The sequence below is a fragment of the Acomys russatus genome, chromosome X (genome assembly GCF_903995435.1).
Source record: "Acomys russatus chromosome X, mAcoRus1.1, whole genome shotgun sequence".
Classification (NCBI taxonomy): Eukaryota; Metazoa; Chordata; class Mammalia; order Rodentia; family Muridae; genus Acomys; species Acomys russatus.
In genome coordinates, this window is record NC_067169.1 from 33,456,362 (window position 1) to 33,478,486 (window position 22,125).

General features: G+C 37.9%; 1 protein-coding gene across 1 annotated transcript in view; it reads left to right on the top strand.

Annotated features, from left to right (window-relative positions):
• The first annotated feature begins 11,414 nt into the window (after positions 1 to 11,414).
• The window catches only part of LOC127185202 (sex comb on midleg-like protein 2), a 104,185-nt gene continuing 93,474 nt past the window's right edge, over positions 11,415 to 22,125 (top strand). Inside the window, exons 1-5 of the mRNA XM_051141763.1 lie at positions 11,415 to 11,436; positions 13,590 to 13,658; positions 17,435 to 17,505; positions 18,386 to 18,620; positions 21,077 to 21,165. Coding sequence (XP_050997720.1) covers positions 11,415 to 11,436; positions 13,590 to 13,658; positions 17,435 to 17,505; positions 18,386 to 18,620; positions 21,077 to 21,165 — 486 coding nt within the window. The remainder of the gene's footprint in view (positions 11,437 to 13,589; positions 13,659 to 17,434; positions 17,506 to 18,385; positions 18,621 to 21,076; positions 21,166 to 22,125) is intronic.

Below are 22,125 nucleotides of genomic sequence, written 5' to 3' on the forward strand. Positions count from 1 at the left end.
TCAGTATGCTGATGGTAGAGACAACACAGGGAAAGGACAAGTTCAAGGACCTCTGTTTCAAGATGTGTCCGCTTCTTATCTCCATGGACTGATATACCCCTATAGGGAGTGGTGACCTTCATTCTGCCAATGAGAAAGCAGTTGCTCAGGCCATATAGCCAAAGTCTGACCTACAGAACCTGGCAGAGATGTGGCGGTGGCTCAACTCCAACAAGCTGGGGTCAGTCTTTCCCTTTAAAAACTACTGAAAACAGAAAGATGCCCATGTTCTTGCACAGAGAGGATGCTCTAACTGAGAGGCAAAGAAACATCATAAGAGGCCCTTTGCCAACCCTAAAAGTCACTGGTAGTACGTCCCGAGGATATGGAACCCTGCACATCACTTTCACAGGTGCTTGATGGCATGTCTCTCCACACAATGGTTTTCTAGTCAGTTCTCATAGATATACGAAGAAAATTGTGCAGTGTTTACTAAATATATCCAGTTTATGGTCGCTGGGTGACATTCATCTAAGGATAGCTGTGAATGAGGCCCAGCACAAAACTATAAACTTAAATAAAATTTTTACAAAGAATTTATACAGTGTGTGTGCATACGCACACACGCAGGTGCACATGCACACGCGTGCCACAGTACAAATGGGGAGGTCAGAAGAAAACTTATGGGGTTGGTGCTTTACTGATACTTTTATGTGGATGCTAGGAATTTAACTCTGATCCTCGGGCTTGGAGGGAATGGGCAATCTTGCCAGCTACATTGTATTTTTAACCTTTTTTTTTTTTTTTTTTTGTAACTCTATTGCCTTGGTTCTTGAGCATGAACTTTGTAGATGACAACATCATGGGACAATATCAAAAAGCCAGACCTCACTTAATTTCTGACTTCGTGTTGATGTCACAACATGTACTTCTATAGGATGCTGTGTATTGTGGTTCACACAAGGGCTGCCCCTATTGTGGAGTATATACCACAGAAGACTACTAGGACACAGGTTTAAAGCAATGAGAAAGTCTTAATTAGCCAGCAGTGACTGCACTGGATGCTCAGGATGCCAGTGTAGGCCTGGGCCTTTCTCAGGGTGAGCTTTTAAGGACAAAAGCCATGTTCTCTGTTAACATACTTCAGTTAACAAGAACAGTTAGCCAGAAGCAGAACAGCAGAAGCCCAAAAACAAGATTAGTATATTTAGAGACTTTCCCAGAACTATGGACTTTGAAGGATTAGGTTTTTTCTTTTCTTTTCTTTTCTTTTCTTTTCCTTTCTTTTCTTTTCTTTTCTTTTCTTTTCGGCAGGTGGTGCTATCTATAAGCTGGCACTTCCATCATAGAAATAAGTTGTGCTAATGGCTGGGAGCCTATTAAGGTCTGGAAATTGTCAGTATCCCATAGTGGTCTTACTGAGTGAGTCAAATTGTGGACTTACTCTGCTCTAAAGTGGTATTATGTAGTTTAAGATGCAGGGCCCAGATAGTAATCCAATCAGAATGAGAACTAAAGGCCCAGCCAGTGCTTCGTAGCAGAGTAGCTAGCCAGGGGGAATAAAAGAACAGATACTTGCATCAATTATTTAATTCGTATCCTTGTCTTTTACTCTTTTTGAGTTTTTATGCAACTATGGCAAGATTTTTTTTCTAATTACGCCTGATCAATTAACATAGAAAGAACAGGTTTCTTCCAAAGCCATACACAGTCCCCCTTGTCTCATGAGAAGCAAGCCTAAGCCTCTCTGTTTCATAGGGCCATTCTGAAAGAGAATCTAACTGTCATTTTAACTTATAAATGGAAATTTGTAATACGTCTAGGTCCTGATCAACCTATCTACTTAGATTTTGAAGTTTTTATATTGCATGATAAAGGCTAGTGTGTTTATGGCAGTTGCTGGCTTCAGCCAGGAGTGGGATGAGGACAGGAACAGCTCTTCATTTTTTTCTCTGTAGTCCAGGATCCATATTAAAGAGCATTTTCATTTATTCCCCATTATTTAGGTAAACTTGATGCAGAATGTGTACTAAGATACATAAAAGGAACTTCTCCACTTGGAAAACATCAGAGAGGCACATTTAGTCCAATCATTAGGACATGCCCACCAAGTAGTCTCAGGGACCCAGTTACAGTGCTATTGTGCAGATGAGTCAACCTGGAAAGCTGAATAGCAGGCAGCAGAAAAGGGGAAAATTTCTAGGTTAAAGCTTTTGGATATAAGCAAGTTCCATCCTCTCGTAAATCATCCTCTAATGGTAATTTGGACTGGCCGCAATCATAGTGAGTTTTGCCAATCAATGGGCTGATAGTCTTGTTAGTTCATATCATTACAAGGGTCTAAGCATAACCAGAAATCCTGAATGATTTCTGGCTGGGAATGATTAACTATGTGGCAGACCTCGTGAAGAATAGAAAATAGGGATGGGAATCCCTCAGCCTGCTGGACAGCATGAGGAGGCACTTGTGTCCAGTGTGTCAGATGCTCTGGAGGGGAGAGTCTGTCTGGGCTTGGCACGAGTAGAAGGTCTTTGTCAGGACTCAAATGTCTGGGGACCCTGAATGGCAGTTTAAATCTACCTGTAGTGTCCCTTCCTGTGGCATAAAGTCAGATTTCCCATGTTCTCCCTGTTTCCAAATGGCTAGAATCTTTTAAAAGGAATTTTCCAGGAAGCCTCAGTTTCATAACCCCAATTTTTCTGATGGAAACTCCCTTGTTCCTGGCAGCTAGGGAGCCTAGCTGCAAGGTGTGCATACAATTGTAAGCTCTAGGGAGGCAGAGGCAAGCATATCTCTCTTTAGCTATTAATTGAGAGCTTTTGGCTATGAAAGCCTGGCCATTGTCAGACCCCACTGCTGGAGGGAGGCCAAATCAGGGGCCAAGGTTCTGTGGGGCTTTTTAACTACCAGTTGAGCAGTTTCAGTCAGGGTGGGGAACGCTTCTACCCACCAGGAAAAGGTATCTTTAAAAACTAGCAACTACTTGTATCCTCCCTTGGTAGGTAGGATCTTGGTGAAGTTGCTTAGCCCAGAGTTTGCCAGGGCGTTGGCCTTTCATTTGACCCCATCCTGGAAAACGGATCTCTATTTTGGATTTATTTGAATACAAGCCTGGCATCTGGCTAGAACATCCTGTGCCAAGCTGTTCAGTCTAGGTATAATACACCTTGGTCTGAGCAACTCAGACAGTTTTGTGAACCATAGAAAGGCAGCTTGGAGAAGGTCAGTTACCAGAGTCCTGCCAAGTGTTTCTGCAAGAATGATATTCCCTCTGGTGTTCTCCACTAACCTGTGGGGTTGAGATGTCTACTTCATTTTTTTTGTATCTTCTGTTTCATCTTAATTGTATCATATAGTTTCAGGAAACACTCAGGCAAAGCATGTCGTCAGAATATCAATAGGCCCCACAGGTTGGGGACTAGATGTTTGGCAGCCACATCAGCAGGCCAGTCATCCCTTGCTTCAGGGACCTCAGCTTTTTTATGTCCTTTGCAGTGGAGGATATAACATAGGAGAAACTAAATATTCTCCAGGAGGGCCAAGGTTTTCTCTTTGTTTTTAATGCCTTTTCTTCCAATTATAGGAAGCCCTATCACAGCAGAAAATATTAAAGTCTTAATTTCCATAATTCACCCACTACGTTACTATGAGAGCAGAAAATTTTGTATGTACAATAAGAACACTACTGTCTATAGAACATAGTGGCCTTAAATCTGAAGTAAGATGTTTCAGGTAGTAGTGCTTGGCATTGCATAGTGTAATGAAATGCACAGGGCAAACTGCATGTATTACATGTTCAGAACTATGGTTACAAGAAAATGCTGAGATGCAACACAGGTGAGTGCTATCAGAAACACCTCAGGTTCTTTATGTATTTGCTTTCCAATTAATTTTTATTGCTTGGCATTCAGAAACCCTTTACTGTTGATAAATCTTTGTGACACCACATTAAGTGATACTACATTAAGTTCCATTTACAAATATGACTCACAGTTTAAGAAACACAGAATTAGCTGGGAAGTGATGGTGCATGCCTTTAATCCCAGCACTAAGGAGGCAGAGGTAGATGGGTCTCTGAGTTTGAGACCAGCCTTGTCTACAGAGTTAGTTCCAGGACAGCCAGGGCTACACAGAGAAAGCAACCAAGCAAGCAACCAAGCAAGTAACCAGCTAGCCAAATAAACAAAAAACCAAACCAAACCAACACATGGACTTGTTCTCTCTGCTCCATTCTTGTGGTTTAAGATGTGAGCCCTGAGTTTCTGCTCTAGCTGACATGGCTGTGGCTCACTATCATTCTCCCCTGCCATAATGCATTCTTATCCCTCTAGAGCCATGAAACAAGTAAATCCTTCCTTGAAAAAAATATAAATGGACTGAATGGACACACAGAAACACACAAAAAGGGCAGAAAAAAGAAACATGGCCAGCAATAATGGGAATCTGTAGCTCCAGTGACTCATCTGTCACCAGGCCATCCTATCTGAGTTTGAGGGCAAAAGCTGTTGGCAGTATAGGCATTCCTGTATGCTGTACAGATAACAACCCAGATGATGCAGTGATGAAGATAGCACCTCCTGTGGCTCTACAGTACTTAATCCCACATATTGTTGTTGAAAATAGAAATGGATTTTACATTTCTGTCATGGCTTCCCACTAACAACTTTATATTGAAGTCAATGTCAAAATTTCTGAAGCTTAAAAACCTGATTTCAAAGCAATTGAACACCTTTAAAATTGTCAAGGCCATGTGATACAATGGCACAAAAGATGGTTACAAAAGGCATAGGCTGGATGGCGGTGTAGATGGCACATGGTATCTGAACAGGAGAACAGCAGTGATTGTGGTATGACCAACAGGCTCTGCTGTGGACCCCCAAACTCTAGTGCCTGTGTTTCCCAGGTGAGAGGAGAGTCCACCGTGAGTGAGATGAGTAGGTCCAACCTCAGATCAGTTGGCTAATCCTGGGAAAAATCTCCGGGTTTATGCTGGAATGCTCCCATAGGTGGATGCCTCCTGGGTACAGGAGTCGGTAACTCTAACCTCAGGGCTCCTGATGCCAGGGATACAAGGAAACTGCTCCAAGTGCTCAAACCATCTCCCAAAGGAGAATCAGGTTCTCCAAATGGCTAGGCCTAGAAAGTACAGTGTCTCAGCACAGTGTCTGGGCAGCTGGAGTTTCTTAACCTCAGAGCACAAAAACCAGTAACAGAGCAGCTGACTCCAGGACTTCCCCTGGTGATAGAAAGGCCCCCAGGCTCCTGAGAAGCCCAGTTGGTCCTGAGGATCATACATCTGATCCTGGGAATCCCAGGCAATTCTCTGAGAACCACCCTCCAGTCAGAGACCATACCCTCCAATCAGAGGAGGGCTCCAGCAGGAATATCCAGCTTCCTGCCCAGGGCTTTTCCCACACTCCCAAGAACTCGAGTGGGCATCATAAACTACCAGCCAATGCCAAAGACAACTAGATGGCTAATGGTCAGCATAAAAACACAATCAGCAAAATCCAGAGCAATACAGCATTTCCAGAACCCAATTATCCATCAGGAAGCAGTCCTGGATACCATAACACAACAGAAATAAAGAAATGACATAAAGGTATGCAAAGGAAGATAATAATGGCCCTTACAGAGGAAACCCTTAAAGAAATACAGAAAGATACAGCCAAACACATTGAGGCCTTAAAAGAGGAATAAACTGATCAAAGGCATACAGGAAAATACCAACCAACAAGCAAAGGAAATCAATCAAATGGTTCAAGATCTGAAGATGGAAATGCAAAGAATAAAGAAAGCACAAACTGAGGTAATCTTGGAATTGGAGAAGTTATGGAAAAAAACAGGAACTGAGATGGATGGATGGCTCTATGGACAGACGATGGTTCCATTAGTTTCCTCTTTCTCACCCATTACTTCTCTTCCAGTGATTTCTCCACTCCCAACTGCTCCCCCCCCTTTCCCCCGCTTTTTCACTGGACGCCTTTCCTTTCATCTTTTCACCTTTCTCAATTCTTGCGAAACACATTCCCACTGACACCCCCAAGTTTGCTGTGTGTATTTCTCCTTTTCCACTGATTTCATCCCTTTCCATACTGTCTTCAAATTCTCATCCATTTCCTCTCTCTCTAGGACCCATTTGCAGTGTATCTGGTTCTATACTACTTCTTGCCTCCAAATCCCTCTTTTTCATTTCCTGTTCCCCACTTTGCCAGTAGTGCATTTATAATAGAAAACTCCCAAGAGAAAGGCTGCAGGAATTTCTTTCCCTTCTGTCTCTGATAGAAGGCCGTTCTGTGCTTTTGAACTGAGCCTTAGTTATCAATCCTGTGTAGGTTCCTCTAACATCTGTGGAACCCAAAAGTCTGGTCTGTGTTGGTGTTTACGGGTCCAAAGTCAGGGGTTTCCTCCTGCTTTGAAACAGAGCCAGCTTCCGCAAAGCGGGCTGTATCCCTGGGCAACGGGCTCTTTAATACGCCCCTGGCAGTAGGGGGCGATGTAGAACCGTACACACTTCCGGTTCCCAGAATTCTCTGCAGCCTGAGTGGCGCGCTGGGCGGTTGGGACCGTGGCTGTGGCGGCACTAAGCCGCTTAGGCCTTTTCGGGGGTTTCTCGCCTGGCTTGTGGACTCTGAGAGAGTTGTGGACCCGGCACATGGCTGCTTAGTGCTGATTTCGGCCCAGTGGAGCCCCTGCTCACCATGGCAGTGAGTATAATGTGGTTCCGGATTCGGCCGGGCACCGCGATAGGTCCTCAGGCTTGTAGCTTAAATACAGCCTGTTGACACCTTCCTGAAACTTTCTAGTTCTTTTACTTTTCCCTTAAGCGTAGGTGGGGGGAAGATCTTATCCAAGTCGAGTTTTACTACATATATGAGTTGTGTATAACCCCCTTTCCATACTGAGTAATATTTAACGTTCTTGCCAATTGTTGAGAAATTTCGGGAATGTTTTTCTTTCCTTGTTTAGTTTTTCCAAATCCCTTCCCTCTTGCACACTTTCCAACACCTTTCCCACATCTCTAACCCTTTCCCTGAACCCTTGACTCCTTCCAATCTCTGCCCATCTTACAACTACTTCTTTATACTATGAAGGGTAAAAACATATGGACTTGAAATGGTCTCTTACCTTAAAGCCAGTTCCTCTGAAGGAGAAATTTTATATACTAGTTAAAAGCCTGATTCCACTTTTTAATAAAATTTCTGCAAATATGAAAATATAAAATCCTATTAGTTGTTAATTTGTGATGCAAGAAATACTATTTTTTTATTAAAATGTTAAATCAAAACTACAGGAAAGGGGTATGAATTTACACTTATAAACTGAAATTTTGGAAACCCATGAATCCACTTTTATTTATCTATTGCTTGACATGAAATGCTGCTTAACTATGTATAGAAGTTCCACTTAAATAATTTTAAAGTAGCAAGTGATTCTTTAACTTATAGGTTAGAATTTTTTAGGTAACTTAAAAACATGATTCTTGGATTTTTTTTCTTTTTATTTCTTTTCTGATTTTCTATATTTTTTCTTTGGTACAGGGTCTCATGTAGCTCAGGCTAGCCTTGAACTCCTCATCCTCCTATATCCACATTTGAAGTGCTATGGATTTGTTTTGACATATAAAAGACAAATTTCTAATTTTGGGGGGTAGGTCTTACTAAAATAGTACTAAAATGTATCTAGAAATTTTTACTTCTGTTCTTTGGAGACTTAATTTTTCTCCATTTATTTATTTATTCATTCATTCAATTTACATCCTGATTTAAGCCCCCCTCCTTTCTTCCCATCACGCCCAAAATTCCTACCCCAACTCTACCCTCTCCTTCTCAGGGAAGGAGGAGGCTCCTCCATGGGTACCAACCCAAGTTTCCACATTAAGTCGCTGCAGGACTAGTCACATCCTCTCCCACTGAGGCCAGACAAGGCAGCTCATTTTTGAAAAAACTGGATCCAAAGGGAGGCATCAGAGTCAGAGAATGCTATTGCTCCAGTTGTTGGGGGACCTACAAGCTCCCTCAATCAATCATTCTCACAACTTTTCCATGTGACAGTTTGCCTGTGGTTCTCCGCATCTATTTCTATCAGGTGCTGGGTGAAGCCTTTCAGAAGGTTATGCTAGCTAGGCTCCTGTCTACAAGTGAAATGTCTGATAATTATAAACCTATATAACCCAGCTCACTTACTTTCTTTCTGTCTTTAAATTCTCAGTTGTTCAAGACTCTAGATTGAGTTCTATACCTATATGTCTATATGTCATTTTCATCCTTGCTTCATGGTATAGGGCAAGGAATGTTAGCCATAATTTAACAAGGGTAAATCCCTGAGCCATCTCCATAGCCTTGCATCCTTCTTTATTATCTGCTGTATTCATGCACCTTGTAGTTCTAGTTGCTATCAAATAGTCTCTATTAGTCTGACTTTTAGAGAAGAAGTCAAAGAGGAATGAGAATGTCTTATGAGTTGCAAGTGTATGGGTAACCTCTAAAGCCCTGGGAGAATACAGATGGAACTGAAGACCAAGAGGACATCTGAGCAAAAATGGGTTTCATAAAGCTAGTGGCAATGGCAGGAGCTTCTTTTACGACTCTAATCTGAAAGTCCACTTTGTTCTACTGTTTATTGAAACTATCAGCAACCACGCCCCAAACACTGTATGCTTGCACACACACACATATAACCTCATAATTTCACTATCTGTCATCCTAACAAAAGATGAAACAGAATTGGATCATTTGACCCTTTTTCATCTTAGTTACCACTTTATAACCAGTGTTCTCTTAGATCTGCAGTTGAGTTGTAAACAGTCAAGCCTAAGTGTAATCTTTTTGTGTGTAGAGTTTTGGCTTCTTTCTTCCTCTGAAAAATTATGTTAGTTGCCCATAAAGCCACCTTGCTTCCTGTCAGAACTCCTCTTTCCTTGGGCATACAAGGAATCCTTGCCCTACTTGTACAATGTTACTCTGGGGTTGGAACTTGCTCAGCTTCTTACACAAAGCCTGTTTGGTTTTAGGAACATATACCATGTTTCTAGGGGTGCTTTAAGGCCCCAAAATGAAATTTTATTCTTTATATAACAAATTCAAGAAGTATTTTATATTTTAAAATAATTGTTCTTTCTGACAACAGAATATCATTTTAATTCCCCTTAATGCCTATAATTTTGTTTTGCTTAATAATACCAGTTTTCTTCTATGAAATTATCAGCTTTTAAAAATATAATTTTTGTGTGTTTGTGTGTATGTGTGTCCATTACCATCCCTTGTGAGTGTGCTCTTGTCTGTCTCTGTGTCCATTACATTGTTTTGTGCTTACACTCTTGGAGTTCAGAAGATGTCATAAGACCCCAGGAGCTGTTGTTACAGGCAGCTATGAGTTTCCTAATGTGTTTGCATTGAACTGAACTCTTGTCCACTGAAAGAGCTCTTAACCACTGAGCTATAACTCTAGCCCCAGATTCCCAGTTTTTATGTAGTAGAGTGTTTGTTTCTCCCACATCCCACCAACCCCCATCCTTTTCTTTCTTCAGTCACAAGGTCTAGGTATCAAAGCTGGCTTCAAGCTTCTGTTTGAGCCTTTTAAGTACTGGGATTATAGGTATGTTCTCTTCTGCTAACTGTAGAATGTACCAAGCACATCATATGAATTGTATCAATGTTTGTTAAGTAAATGAATAAATCAAACCTCAATCACATATTTGTATTGAATAAGGAAACAGTGAAGCTTTCAGAAAAGCAGTTGTGTTTTTTGGTGGTCTCAAAGCACTGTTAGTATTTTTTTAATTTATTCAGATTACAATTAAATTGTTATCATATCATTTATATCTTTGCATTCCTCCCTCCCTCCTGTTTTCACCCTATTCCCCTCCCCTAGGTCTATGACCAAGGAGGACCTCCTCCCCCACTGTATGGTCATTTTAAGAAGCAGAAGAAGAGGAAAGAATATTCCATGTAGTCAAACGATATGAGGAGTCATTTAAAAAGAAACCTTTTTGAATTGGTGTATAAGATGTATGCGAGTAATATATGTCTAGTGGTTTTGAAATTGCAGAGGATCTTATGTTACCACACAGAAAGCTCTGAGTTTATTTAGGTGCATAGCTAGTTAAATAGGAGGGTGATTTGGGAGGAAAACAGGCTAAACTATATCTGACATATGTATTACTATGGAAGAAAAGTACACCAATGGCAAAACAAATTTCATAGCTGTGTTGTTATACCAGGTAGAACTGAATGAAAGTATAAACCAGTGAGTGCCAAAGGAGAAAGAAAATTAGGTGTATAGCTACCTAATTAGGTGTTGGCCAATGATTGAATATATGAGTGAAAGAAGAAAAGATGTGAAGCCATGTATTGAAAGAAGTTCTGGTAATTATGGGAGAAAACTATCAGAAGATATAGAGTTGAGAGATGAGGCTTTAAATGCAAATAAGTCTCCTGGGTTAGAGGTACAGAAGTGTGTCTGGTTGGCTTCAGGAGTATGTTCCTTTAATTACCAAATTATATTTAATTTACACACCATCATATCTTAACTACATAATATAGGGTTGGCATAGTGCATTGAGTTTTTCTATGCACCTTACCTATTTTTTTAATGCTTATTCTGTGTTCTATTCAAATATCAATTTTGCCCTGTATTAAGCTCTATAGCACAATCTAATAAATATGTTTGCTTTAGAGTATTGGGGCATGCTGAGGACAACCACAGAATAAAAATCAAACAAATTCATAGTGGTTTGAAACTCTGCAGGTCTCCTAAAAATTAATTTTCTTCTAAAATTAATTTACTTGAATTTTAAAAACAGACTCTCACTGTGTAATCCAGAATTACTTAAAATTCAAGATCCCTCTACCTCAGCTTCCTGAGTATTGGGATTGTAGGCCTATACTACATTAGTTACCTGGCTCCTAACATGTAATTCTTCTTAGAAGAATAATTTGTATAACTTTTCATTGCATTCATGATTTTTCTACTTCTCAGTATTACTATCTGGGCTCTGTTGTAGGCCTCAATTTGCTTTGCTTATTTGTTTGTTTTCGTTTTTTGTTTTGTTTTGTTTTGTTTCCTCCGAGACAGGGTTTCTCTGTGTAGCCTTGGCTGTCCTGGACTCATTTTGTAGACCAGGCTGGCCTTGAACTTACTGCCAGTAGGCTTCAATTTGAATACCAGTAGCTGCCAGACTACCATCTACTCTGGTTTATCCTTTAACTTTTGATACCCTCTAAAAGGAAGCCCTATACTTATTCCATTAGCAACTGCTACTCTTACTCTTTTTTCTGGCTCACAACTACCTTATCGTTTTTACTTAGGGGGAAGTTATTGAAGTGATCCGACTCTGAAACTCATTTTCATTACTGTTACTTCTCAGAAATTCATAGTTCTTAAAATAAGGCATTACTTGTTTTTCCTTGTAGGACAATAAAACAGAAGATAGCATGGAACAAACAGTAAATGAAGGTAAAATTTGCTTATCTAAGTATTGCTTTTAGTTATTTGTTTGTGACAAGTATGTTACTATATATTGTCATTTTGAAATAAAGCCTTTAAAATTTTATTCAAATATCATAGTATGTAACAACTACCTGCTGAGTTATATACCCCTTTGCCCATCAAATACTGATATCATACTTTGTTTCTAAGGTTCTTCTCCTTGAATTATTTCCTTTTGCATATTTGATAAAAGAAATCCATTCTTAGATTTCTCTTTAGACATGTTGATTAGAGCACAGCATTCCTTTAAGCACCTTTATTTAGAGGATAATCAAGTTATTACAGAACTAAATGTCTCTTAATCTCAATAAATTCTTTGCTTTACTCTAGGAATTCTTATACTTGTTTCTAAAAGTCATTGTCCTTTAAAAATTATTTTTATTTTGAATTACATGCTTGTGTGTATGTCTTTGTGTGTATGTGTGCAGTTGCCCATGGAAGACAGTTGAAGGCGTCAGCTCCCTTAGCACTGTGGTTTTAGGCACTTACGAGCCACCTAAAATGGATAATAGGAACCAAACTTGGGTTGTCTACAAGAGCAGTAAGTGCTCTTATTAGCTGAGTCTTCTCTCTCGACTCCATATATTTTTGTTATTGGTAGAGATATGTGCTTAGAATTTTCAACCTTAGTTTTACGAATACAAAAACTGAAATTCATGGAGGTAACTGAGGAGGTAATACAATAAATAGGCTTTGCAAAGCCAAGGTAAGAATTGAAATCTCCTGGGCCAGGGATTTAAGTGTTTCAGTCACCTCAGCAAAAATAAGATTAAAAATAGTGAAAAATTAGCAAATAAAAAAGAAATGGACACAATTCATCTTCTTAACTGTAATATGGATAAGTGGATAATTCTTTCATCTAGTCTTTTTGTAGTTAGAAGAAGTCTGCTTCTTATTGACTCATTAATATGCCACACATGTTTATATCTTGTTGTGTTTTATTTCCAATAATATATTCTTCACATATTTGCTTCCTGGTTCCTTTTCAAGGCTTGTATATCTTATTACTTCTGCTTAAATGTTGGGTTCTGAATGCTGTCATTTGATTTTGTTTAGTTAATTTGTTAACTGTGTTACCTTAGTGTAGTATTTATCAATAGGTTCTCGATTTCCCTAGAACAAGACTCATGCTGTTATAACTTTACTCTTTGTTTTAAAAGTTTTTACTATACAACTACTTAGTATTAGTAAATATAAGTGTGTGCTTTCTTCAGACAATTTAAACAGAAAGAAGGCTGTATATTTCTACAACATATTCATATAACAAGACAGGGTATCTCTGTGTGGCCTCGGCTGTCCTGGACTTGCTTTGTAGATCAGGCTGACCTTGAAATCACAGAGATCTACCTGCCTCTGCCTCCCACAGTACTGGGGTTACAGACGTGCGCCACCACACCTGGCTGGATTTTTTAATCAAAACCTGAAACACACACTAATCAATAGTGTTTGGAGACTCTAAGTCCTGAAATGCAAGCATTCACACTTAAGATAATCAAAGCAGTTTGAAAAACATTGATACTGTTGATTATTTCATGCTATTAAGGACTTGGGTTAATTTTTACATTATGCTTGTTTTATATATAATTTTTTCTCATATATACTCCAGTTTGTCTGAGTGACAATGTATTCTAGATTCGGCAACATTTCGGGGATTTTGAGTACTCATTTAATTATTTAATTTAACATAGAGGAAATTTTGATTAATTCATTGAAGCACATTGTAGTTTAGATTGCATGGGACGTCTTGAGCACTAGAAAGCATCACTTTACCTTTAGAAATTATTTCAAACAGTTTAAAGACCCATCAACAGTTCACTATATATATTAGCATATTTGTTCAACAAATTCTTGAGAGCATTCTATATCCCAGGTTCTGGTCTCTGTAGTAAGGATACAGTACTGAGCAAGACAGAATTAAATGCCTGCTTTTGTAAACCTCTCATTTCAGTAGTGAAAAAATACAGTATACAAACTGGACAAGTGTAGGATGCACTAGAAATTGTTAGAAAACATAAAATGAAGATAATCATAAAGCAGGTTCTCATTAAAATTAATTTAGTTTTATAACTTTTGAAGTGGTTTCAGATTATTGCAATGTTTTCTTCTTTTTTTGTGGTTAGAATCAATGGATGTCAAGAAGGACAATCAAGAGAAAGCTACTCACCCATGTACATCTTCTGTGCAAAGCAGTAGGCTTTTAAGTAATCTAATACATCATTTTTCTTCTTCAGTGTTATAGTGAACTCATGAGTTTTTTGTTATATGTATATAGCAACTCCAGTACCATAAAATCTTAGTTATAGAAAAGGTAAAAAAATTTACTGTGACATTTTAACTTTAATTTTATTTAAAAATGAATTGATAAGGATTGCATGAAATTGCAATTATAAGTGCAAAATTTTTTCTGATTTTAATGATAAAAAATTGCTGTTACTTAAATTTATCATATTTTTATTTTAAAAATGAGATTAATCAGCTAGGCAATTATAAGAAGATATATTTCAGGACCTAGACCCTATCATTTAATTTTAGTAATTAATGAATGAGTTAGACAGGATTTTGATCTATTTTTTAAGCTAGGACATCTGTAGTACTTAGGATAATGCTTGGCACATATTAGTGGGCAATGTAGGAATCTAGTGCCAAACAGGACAGATATAATTCCTGTTTCTCTTAACTTAAGTGGGACGTTTCCTGTTCATTGTCTTCACATAGTATATAAACCCAAGCCTGGAACTTGTAAAAGATAGTATAATTCTGATTCATTCCAAAGAAAATCAAGGAAGTTGGTAGAGATTATGTTCCACATGACCCAATTTATTAGACCTAATGTATAAATTAGAGTGGACACAGGCTAAAAGGAATGAAAGACCCTTATGGACTCTGTGTGTGTGTGTGTGTGTGTGTGTGTGTGTGTGTGTGTGTGTGTGTGTGTCTGTGTGTCTGTATCAGATTACACAGTTGTACACATGCACTTGTCTTTTGAAGAGCTATATCAGTTTTCAGACATCACTTTCAAGAGAGAATGACCTCATAATCCCATAGTCTACTGAGAACATGATGCAAATGCAGAACAAAAACTTCAGACTGACCTTGATGGCTGGTTAGGAATTTCAACTGTGATATTGATGCAAGTATTAGGTGTGCTAATTCTAATGAGATAAACTTGGATATGTGTGTTTCTATTATGAAAATGGTAGTGATTATCACATGGACAACCAAGAACAATCTTTAAGGCAAAGTAAGTCTCTGCATAATATATACCATAGATTATCATTGTCCAACAATATGATAGAAAATATTCCTGTAACTGATTGTTAGGTTAGGAGACCATGGAAATAGTTTGGCAACTTCATTGTGGACCTATGGATCTCACTTTTAACTTTTGACAAAGCTAAATATTTACAACTTCAGTGACGGTTTTTTAAAGATTTATTTTTTTATTACATATACAATGTTCTTCCTGCTTATACCCCTGCATAGCAGAAGAGGGCACCAGATCTCATTATTGATGGTTGTGAGCCACCATGTGGTTGCTGGGAATTGAACTCCTGATGTCTGGAAGAGCAGCCAGTGCTCTTAACCGCTGAGCCATCTCTCCAACCCGATACTGGCAATTTTTTATCTTCTGCATTTATTGTCAAAGAAAGAATAAGCAAGCTTCCAAGATGAGACTTGATAGCCTATGACCATATAGTAGGAGAAGAGGTCCCCCTTGGTCTTAGAATTAGGGGAGGGGAATAGGGTGAAAGCGGGAGGGAGGGAGGGAGCAACAGGAGGATACAAGTGATGGGATAACAATTGAGTTGTAATCTGAATAAATTAATAAAATTAAAATTAAAAAATTAAAAATAAAATAAATCAATATAATTGATACACCTCCAGCCAAATTTACCATAAAAGCAGAAGATTTAGTGACAGTTTTAACATTAATCTTCACACCACACTATTTATTTAGTGCTCATAAGTGTTACTTCATTTAATTCCAAACATGCCTGGTACCATATGTAGTAATTTTCACACATTGTAAGTGAGATAATCGAGGCTAAGAAAATTAACTGATATGCTCAGGGTTATATAATGAGAAGTAGAGCCATACTGAAAATGGCAGATCTGAATCTGTAGCACGGATTCAATCTGACACTTGGCTTCAGGATTCTCAATGCTGTGGTAGTACTCTGTATCATGTGGAGGCAGAACCACACTGTAATTTTAGGTTATTGGCTAGTTTTGTTATTAAAAACTATATAACCTTATGTATAGCATGTGTGTACATGTGAATAGAACATATACATATGATATTTTAGGGCATATGGGAGTGGCTCATGCTGACTTGGAGGAGCTAGTGGTGCACATTTCCCACAACTTTGTGCCCGATGGCCTTTGCTTGGCATCCTGCCATCAGCCATGGCATTGGTATTTATATAACAGGAATCCACACATGCTGGCAGTCAGGATTTTTATTTCCATTTTTTAGAAAATTGATTGGTAAAAATTTTTATGTGTAGATGTCTGTGCTATCCTTTGAAGGATGGAATAGCCCTTCGCTAGGGGGAATATATTCTAAGACTCTGTCCCAGTAGATACTTGAAACTGGATAGTAATGTATGCCTTACATACAAATGCATGGTAAAGTTTGATTTATAAATAAGGCACAATATGATTGGCAGCTATCAGCATAAATATCAGGAACCTCAAAATGCTGTTTTCCTTTCATTGTTGAGACTCTTCACCTTTCCCCTGAAGGAAAGACTAGCACTTCATTGTTTCTCCCTGGATATATGAATTTCCAACATTACTATTTTTGCACTTTATGGCCATTTTTAAGTTGAAAGTAAGATAAAATATTTGAACACTGGCTGTTTGATAATTTATCAGGCAGTCTGATGACAAAGTTGTTAGTGATTAACAGTCTGGTTGTATTCATGGGATATGGTTCTTGATGGGATGGAATGTGACTAGGTGAGACTTCATCACACTAGTAAAATTCAAAACTTACGAACTATCCCTGGAGTTTCTCATTAATATTTTGGACTGCAATTAAATCTAAATAATTGAAATCATACATAATGGAGACTGAGGATAAAGAAATATCACTGCATGTCAGAACTGGTATATACTGTTTAACAAGAGTGTAGTAAAACTTCCTGGTTGTTGAAATATATATATATAATTTCTAAGTAGTTTCTCAAGTGTGGGCAATGAATGCATTGCTTTCTGATAGCATTGTGGTATGTCATTATGACTCCACTAAAGAGCCAAACAAGGATAGATAGAAGATGTACAGTACTAAATAATCTATTTCAGTGATTGCACTGTTGAGTTTACTGTTCTGTCTTGACTCTTTGGGTAAAGATTTAATAGTGCCTTAAGAATAACTCTGATTCTCAGAATTTTTCTTTTTATAAAGCATTGCAGTGGCAAAGTTCTGTTAGAACACATACTAATACCCTTAGAACCCAATAAAAAACAAAGTGCTTTCACATTACTGGATGATATAGTGTTAACACAACAATTGAGCAAATTTATATTTGACACATATACATAGGTTTTTTTAGTCTATAAAAATTTCCTAGTTGTTTCTGGAGTCCATACTTCCTGCTTGCAATATAGGGTATTGAATCCTAGGCTTGACTACTTCTACACACCTTCCTTCAGAATTACTCTGCTTTAGTCCACAGTTCATTGAGAAGCTATGAGTTATAATTTCTATTAGGACCATTATTATCAGGAAGTTGCAAAATTGAATATAAATTGAGAAGTTTGAACCTGGTTTATAGAAAGTACTTTTTCACTTTTTTATTTTGAGATTATACTGTAATTACAATATTTCTCTTTTCCCTTTACTTTCTTCAAACCTGTCCATACCTCTCCTTGTTCTAGGTACGAACTAAAACTTATTTTATTCAGGAAAAAGATTTATATATATACTCTAAGCCAACTGTATTTTTTGTGTTTTTTCCAGATTATTTTGATTGGGACAAGTATTTGGAAGAGACTGGATCTGTAAAGGCCCCTTCAGAATACTTTAGACAGGTACGCCATAACTCTGTTTATATTTTACACATTACCCCATAGAAGAATGTTTTTCTGTGTAGTTACAGAATTCTAGTAGTATGAGGATAAAGTGGGATTATGTTTGCACCACTCATAACTAGATGATCTACTTGAAGTAAGTTTTTTATCTATACTAAGCCTTTAAAATTGCCAATGTGGAAGGAAAAATGGATATAGTGAAGGATTATTTTAAAAATGTGATAACCCTATACTGAGAGGGCTCATGGAGCAGATGCTATTTAAGATTGTTAGAATTAGAAGAAAGAAAGCATCCAAGATAATTTGAGCATCAAGGGATGACACAGAGTAGCTAGAGTGCAAGGTAGAGGCACCTATAAGATCAAGATCAAAAATATGTAGGGATGTTTGGACTGTTCAGAGATCTTTAACTAAATCATTGGCTTTGATAGGACTTCTAGCTTGCTCATTTCCAGAGGAATAGCTTAATGAGATGGTTTTTTTTTGTTTTCTGAGACAGGGTTTCTCTGTGTAGCCTTGGCTGTCCTGGACTCGCTTTGTAGAGCAGGCTGGCCTCGAACTCACAGCGATCCGCCTGCCTCTGCCTCCCGAGTGCTGCGATTAAAGGCATGCACCACCACCACCCGACTAAGATGATTATTTTTAAAAGTCTTTCAGGATGCATTTTATAGGCTATACTTGGGTTTTCTGGATATGCAGATGACAGAGACTAGTGAGGACCAGTATTTTCATGCCACATGTCAGTCAAAGGGGATCCTTTGCCTTGAGCCTTGGAACACTGACCTCATTCACCTTCTGCTCCTAAGCATTCTGGTAACATAAATTGTCATCTGTCCTTCTTATAGTTCATGCATTTTAACACAATGTTATCTATGTATAGTCTAAGATTCCACCAACTAACGAATTCCAAGTCGGTATGAAATTGGAAGCCCGTGACCCTCGCAATTCTGCTTCAGTGTGTATTGCTTCTGTTATTGGAACTGCTGGAGCCAGATTACACTTACGACTGGATGGTAGTGACAATAAGAATGATTTTTGGAGACTTGTTGACTCATCAGACATACAGCCTATTGGGACATGTGAACAAAGAGGAGATATACTTCAGCCTCCATTGGGTAAGGAGAAAGAGTTCATGAAATAACACAGTCTTACTAGGAAGCTATTATGAGAGACGGTTTTAAGTGTCCTTTTAAAATCACATAGGCCTTCTTGTAAGTAGATGGTCAGGGAGTTACTGTAAATGATATATGATCAGGGGCTGGAGAGATGGCTCAGAGATTAAGAGCACTGTCTGTTCTTCCAAAGGTCCTGAGTTCAAATTCCCAGCAACCACATGATGGCTCACAATCATCTATAGTAGCACTGTCTGTTCTTCCAAAGGTCCTGAGTTCAAATTCCCAGCAACCACATGATGGCTCACAATCATCTATAGTGAGACCTGGTGCCCTCTTTGGGACTGCAGGCACACATGCTATATAAATAATAAATAAATTTAAAAAATGATACTGAGAGGAACTCAGTACCAACTCACTTTTATACATATTGCACAAGTGTGCTGAAAGGCCTCATTTTTGAACACATATTAATCTTCAAATGTAAAGTACCAAAAAAGTTTTCTTAGGTCATGCATGTAAATTCAGAAACTCTTTGAATCCTATAATATTTTATATGAGTGATACAACTAGATAGTGTCCATTGAGCCATTCAACACTTTGAGGATGAGGACAGGAAGCATGTGAGATTCCGTATTATGGGAGGAGTACAAAAATCAGTACTTTACAGTCACGGGGAGAGTTCTTTCAGTCCTAACCATTAGACACCAAAGGACCTAGTTACTGTTAGTCCTTGAACAGGATGAGAAAATGGACATGTTAGCAAAGGGTTCAAATTTAAGAATATGTAGTGGTCAGTTTGGGCTGTTTTCAAAATGCAAAAAGATTCTGACATACTTTTGAAAAAATCTATTGTAAACGGAGGAATGTCCAGATAATCTGCAGAAAATAAGTGATTGGTTTATTTGGTCATCACTCTGCATTCTCAGTGAATTTCAATGCTAGTATTTTGTTCTTTACAATGTTTAAGATAAGAATTAATGTAAAACTCAGAATAAGTTTTTCTTAGTAAAGTATTCCCCAAAAACCAGTAATACAGAATACTGAGAACAATTAATAATTTTTTCCAGTTTTGTTCATTAAAATTGATATAGTTTAATGGCTAGGGTGTAACCCAGTAATATAAACACATTCTTAACATTCACGAAAACTATATTCAATTCTTAGTATGAAAAAGATTTATGCTAATGCAATTTAAAAGGGGTGCACTGTAGTTTACTGGCAATGTGCTTCATTGATTAGTGGAAGCCTGCTTCATTGGTTTTAAAATTAGTCAGAAGTGTGTTTAATTTTTCTTTCTTGTTTTGAGACTGGATCTCAGTAATGTAGCTCAGGTTGGCTTGAACTATTGTTCCTCCTGCCTCAGCTTCCATTGTTGAGCTTAATCATATGTGCCACCACACAAAAAGGTTCTTAAAATTTTATTTCCTTTACACTTATTAATTATGTGTTTGTACACACATATCAGGTTCAAATTGGGGAAGTCAACTATCTTCCTTGTGCCATGTTCTAAGTAGCAAACTCAGGTGGTCAGGCTTGGCAATAAGCATTGATCCATTTCCATTATCACCATTTGTTTCCTGGTTTTACATTTTGGGTAATTTCAGTAAAAGATTATTTGAGGATGACTTTGTAGGTTTCAAGGTTTTTTGTTTGTATGTGTTTCCCTGTTTATAGCTCTCTTGCCTTTCGTTCATGTGCTTCTCTACCTTAGTGAATCTCTCAAGAATGCACATAACCTTTTCCCAATTCTAGCATTGGGGCAGGCAGGCTTTGAGTGAAAACACTTGCCTCAGAAAACAGTGAAACTAGCAAACTTGCACTCCCTGCTGCACATGCCAAATGCTGATGTAAGTTGGTGAAATTTCTAAACAAGCCTATTTAGGTAACTTCTTTTACAAATTTTAATATGTGTTTAGAATGTGTGTAAATTGCTAAAGGAAGAGAAGTCTTTTTCCTAATATTTTATGAAAAGTTTCAGACATATACAAAATGTCAAGGAAGTTTAGATTGAATATCCATTATTACTAACTCACTATTTTTTCTGTGAAATTCAACAGACATGAGCTTTCTGAAAGGACAGAAGTCAGGAACTACAAAATAGGCTAGAAGCCTTTTGCAACCTTTCCCCACTTGTTTGGTTGGTAACGGTAGAATAAAATCTCTCTGAGCTGTAGTGTGGTTTACCTGTATCTTCATGGCCTGAACACAACATTAGCATGTTTGTTGGAAAACCCTATTCAATGGCTTCTCTAAAATATAAGTTTCTGGTTCCACTGCCATTGTTGCCAGACAAACATTGTTGCCAGACATCAAAGTGGTGACTATATACTCAAGAAGATTCCTCTCTTTTTACTCAAGTCCTTAGAAAGTCATTTTCTAAAGAGGATTGGTGAATGTATTTGTTGTCTATTACCTTACTTTCACAGGTTTCTCATGATATCTCATTTATAAAACAGGATACAGAATGAACGTTACATCATGGCCCATGTTCTTAGTGCGGACACTAACTGGATCTGAACTGGCCCCCTCAATGTTCTTTAAGATGGTAAGAAAAGCATTACAAAACACATCTGTCCTCTTGATTTGTGTGCAAGATGAGAGAAGGATCAAATTTCATTCTTCTACGTGTAGATAGCCAGTTTTCTCAATACAATTTGCTTAAGCACTATCTTTTCTCTGATGTATGTTTTTGTCACCTTTGTTAGAAATAAGGTAGCTATAGGTACTTACAATTACTTTTGGCTGTGAGCCCAGCCTTCTCTCCAGCTCAGGTACATATTATACCTAGGTCCTCAATGCTCTTCCATTGATCACTGTACCTGTTTTTGTCCCAGTACCATGCAGTTTTACTACCATGGTTATATAGTATAACTTGAAATCAGGGATAGAGATACCCCCAGCAGTGTTTTTTTAATTGTTCAAGATTGTTTTGGCTTCCAGGGTATTTGGGGCTTCCCTATGAATTTTAAGATTATTTTTCCACCTTCTATAAAAATGTGTTGGGATATTGGTGGAGATTACATTGAATTTATAGACTGTTTTGGTAGGATAATCATTTTTATAATATTAATCCTACCATTAAATGTGCATTAGAGGTCTTCCCTTCTGGTGTCATCTTCAATTTTATTATTCAGTGTCTCAAATTTTTCCATGTAGAATATTAGTTCTAGAGATTGGAAGTCTGCTGTGAAGGTGTGGGCAGGACTTCTGAGGGCCCTCACTTTGCCTTGTAGGTGCTGTGTTTTTATGTTTTCATATAGCCTGTGTATGTGATCTTTGCGTCTTGTCTTACTTTCCTGTGACTAAGGACCGTTATATTAGAATTCATGCTACTGTCTTCATTTTAACCAAATAAATATGATGAAATTCATCCAATAACAGCAAATCATAAAAAATATGAGTTATGTTTATACAAATAGTAAAATGAGGCCACTAGTTGAAAATCAGTGGATAAACATTTCCTTTATGGCTAAAGATTTTAATTCATTACTTTATTTATTGGCAA